Source organism: Prionailurus viverrinus, chromosome E1, assembly GCF_022837055.1.
Source record: "Prionailurus viverrinus isolate Anna chromosome E1, UM_Priviv_1.0, whole genome shotgun sequence".
In the NCBI taxonomy this organism is placed as follows: Eukaryota; Metazoa; Chordata; class Mammalia; order Carnivora; family Felidae; genus Prionailurus; species Prionailurus viverrinus.
This window is the reverse complement of record NC_062574.1, coordinates 13,563,624-13,567,027: the sequence shown is the minus strand read 5'-3', so window position 1 is coordinate 13,567,027 and position 3,404 is coordinate 13,563,624. Positions and strand designations below refer to the sequence as shown.

The following is a 3,404-nucleotide window of genomic DNA, read 5'->3' as shown; positions in this document are numbered from 1 at the left end:
AACCTACTCCTCACAATGGTTCTGTTCCCTACCCTTTCTCCATATGCAAGTGCTAGAATGATCCAGGTTATCAATGATCTCATCAGAGGAGGGAAAGATCAGTTAAAAACTGGGGTGCATAAGGGGGCGCCTGGGTGGCTCGGTCAGATGAGCGTCTCACTTCGGCTCAGGTCATGATCTCGCGGTTTGTGAGTTTGAGCCCCACGTTGGGCTCTGTGCTGACAGCTCAGAGCCTGGGGCCTGCTTTGGATTCTGTGTCTCCCTCTCTCTCTGCCCCTCCCCTGCTCACCTCTCTCTCTCTCTCTCTCTCTCTCTCTCTCTTTCTCTCTCAAAAATAAATAAACACGAAAACAATTTTTTTAAAAACTGGGGTGCATAAGGAAGATTTCTTTGAGATGATGGGACAATGACCCAGGACTGAGCCTTGAAGGATGGAGTCTTGAGGTGTGAAAGAGAGAGAATGTTCTAGTTAGAAGGGAGCACTAGCACAGTCCTGGACAAAGGGTGGCCTAGCAGAGGCAAGAGTCAAGCAGAAGGAGGCCCCAAAGCTACCTTTCTAGAGCCACTGATGCAGTCCCATGAAAGAACTTTTGACTTCATGGCTTCACTCCTCAGTTGTCCAAGGATTTGTTAGGTAAACGGAACTTCCACTATGTGTAATAGAGTAGAAACTGGCTAAATGTTCCCTGGGACTTCAGCTGCCCTATTTTCCCTTGGCAAATCTCCTGATCTCCCATCCCACCCCCTACCAAATCATCATTCTTCCCCATATCTCTTAATAGCAACTCCAGTTGTTCAGGCCAAGAATCCTGGAATCATCCCTGTACTTCTCTTTCTCTCACACTTCATGCCTGGTCTGTTAGTTCCACCGTCAAAATATATGCAGAATCTACTACCTTCAACAAATAGACAACTATTGAATAAAAGGATGGATGGATGGATGGATGGGATCTTGACTTCTTTCAATAGCTGTAGTGATACCAAGACCTGAAGACTTAGGAAAACCTTTCCTCTCTGTAGCACACAATGTCATTTATAAAGCCTCAGTAACAATACACCCAAGTTCTGTAAGAGGCAGTACAGGTGTCGATTTAGGGAGTCAGACAGTCCTGAGTTTGAGACCCTACTTGACAGCCCCGGACTACTTATTTAACCTTTAAAAACCCCAGGGTCCGGATTACACCGATATAATAGCAGTTACCCCACAGAGCTCTATGAAAATTAGATGAGAAAATAAATATGAAGTTCTTAGCACAGCTCTCAGAGTTTATACTTTCAAAATGTTGTCAGCGCTTTCTTAAGTCACCTTCGTGTCCTTCCGTATTTAGCGTCCGAGTGCTTCTGTACTTCAGTCTGCTCCTTGCTCCTCTCTTTGCTCACTCTCCCTTTGCATCCTCCTACCCTTCTTTAGATTGTTCCTACTCTCCTATATTGTGCTTTCTACAACCTCATCTATTCATCTATTCACTGAGCTAGTCAGAACTGCTATTCAGCACTACACACAGATACAACCTTAATAGCTGTTAAAATGCTGGTAAATAGTCAGTGTCCTGGGCCCCAGAGTAGTTTCTCTGCCCCAGCCCCTTCCCTAGGATCCCCTGGATCTCAGCCTGAAACAGCAATTAAAGGTCCATGTCTGGCATCGTGGTGCCCTCCAGGAGACTGCTTAAGCTCTAGGCTGGTAGGTGCCCACGCCATATTACCCCAGCATCCAGTAGCCACAGATTAGGTGCCTACTGTGTGTCTCTTTCCTTCTCTGGCAGGTTCAGGTCTTCTCCCACTACAGAGCTCAGCAGCAGCAGCCTATGGAGCCAGGCGCCTGGGGGAACAGGACAACTGTCACTGAGTTCATCCTTCTTGGCCTGACAGAAAACGTAAGACTGAAACCCATCCTTTTTGTCGTCTTCCTCTTTGCCTATGTACTCACCATAGGGGGCAACTTCAGCATCCTGGCTGCCATCTTTGTGGAGCCCAAACTCCACACTCCCATGTACTACTTCTTGGGGAACCTATCTCTGCTGGACATTGGATGCATCACTGTCACTGTCCCTCCAATGCTAGCATGTCTCCTGCCCCCCCAGTGCAGAGTCCCCTACGCTGCCTGCGTTTCACAGCTCTTCTTCTTCCACCTCCTGGCCGGTGTGGACTGTCACCTCCTGACAGCCATGGCCTATGACCGCTACCTGGCCATCTGCCGGCCCCTCACCTACAGCACCCGCATGCGCCGTGAAGTCCGGGGTGCCCTGGTGGCCATTTGCTGCACTATCTCCTTTATCAATGCTCTGACTCACACAGTGGCCGTGTCTGTGCTTGACTTCTGCGGCCCTAATGTGGTCAACCACTTCTACTGCGACCTCCCACCCCTTTTCCAGCTCTCCTGCTCCAGTATCCACCTCAATGGGCAGCTGCTTTTTGTGGGGGCCACTTTCATGGGGGTGTTCCCCATGATCCTCATCTCAGTGTCTTACGCCCACGTCACAGCTGCAGTGCTACGAATCCGTTCAGCAGAGGGGAGGAAGAAGGCCTTCTCCACGTGTGGCTCCCACCTCACCGTGGTCTGTATCTTTTATGGAACTGGCTTCTTCAGTTACATGCGTCTGGGCTCAGTGTCAGCCTCAGACAGAGACAAAGGGATTGGGATCCTCAATACTATCCTCAGCCCCATGTTGAACCCACTCATCTATAGCCTCCGGAACCCTGATGTGCAGGGCGCCCTGAAAAGGGTGCTGATGGGGAAGCGGCCTCCTGAATGAGAAGACAGGGCATCAAAATACCCCCCCTCCTAGAGCACCCCCTGACTTTCCCATGCTGAAGGCATGATGTCGGTCACAGGTGTCTTCAGGGGTGGGTTGAGGGATGGGAGGAAAGTAGATAGTATGGACCAGAGTAGAGGATGGTTTATCTTGGATTGGGGAGAAAAGCTAAAGCTTGTAGGAGATGGATTAAAGTCAGGTGGGAGAAAATTATAATGTGGGTCAGGAAATGGGACACAAATCAACTATTTGTTTAAGGTCAGTGAGTGTTCAGCTGAAATATATTTAAAATGCTAATAAAAACAAAATGTTTGTACCCTCCACTCACCTTTTAAGACAAAATATATTCGTACCAGAGTAGGGGGTGTGGTTTTTAGAAGATTCTTCTTCAGGAAATAAACCCAGGACTGTGTCATTAAATTGAGGTTTGACGTAACCTAGGAGGGGGCATTGGGACCTGTCCGAACACCCTGCCAGCGTCTTCTTCAGAGCAACGTTGCCACATGCGGGCTCCGCAAACCAGTGTCCCCATCCTGAGTAATAGTTAGTGGGAACACCACATTTTCATGTCCGTGTGCGAACTGACTCTCACAGCTCCTGCACCAAAAATGTGAGGACAGAGCATGCTTCAGGAGAAGGGGCACTCAGAAT

General features: G+C 48.9%; 1 protein-coding gene across 1 annotated transcript; it reads left to right on the top strand.

The window, feature by feature from the left end:
- The first annotated feature begins 1,805 nt into the window (after window positions 1-1,805).
- Window positions 1,806-2,753, top strand: LOC125151890 (olfactory receptor 139). Its single transcript, XM_047833391.1, has one exon. It carries the CDS (start codon window positions 1,806-1,808, stop codon window positions 2,751-2,753), a length of 948 nt encoding a protein of 315 aa, XP_047689347.1.
- The last annotated feature ends 651 nt before the right edge of the window (window positions 2,754-3,404 follow it).

Bases quoted from the DNA above. Each gene is read 5' to 3' on its own strand.
- LOC125151890 (XM_047833391.1), top strand. From the start codon at position 1,806: ATGGAGCCAGGCGCCTGGGGGAACAGGACAACTGTCACTGAGTTCATC.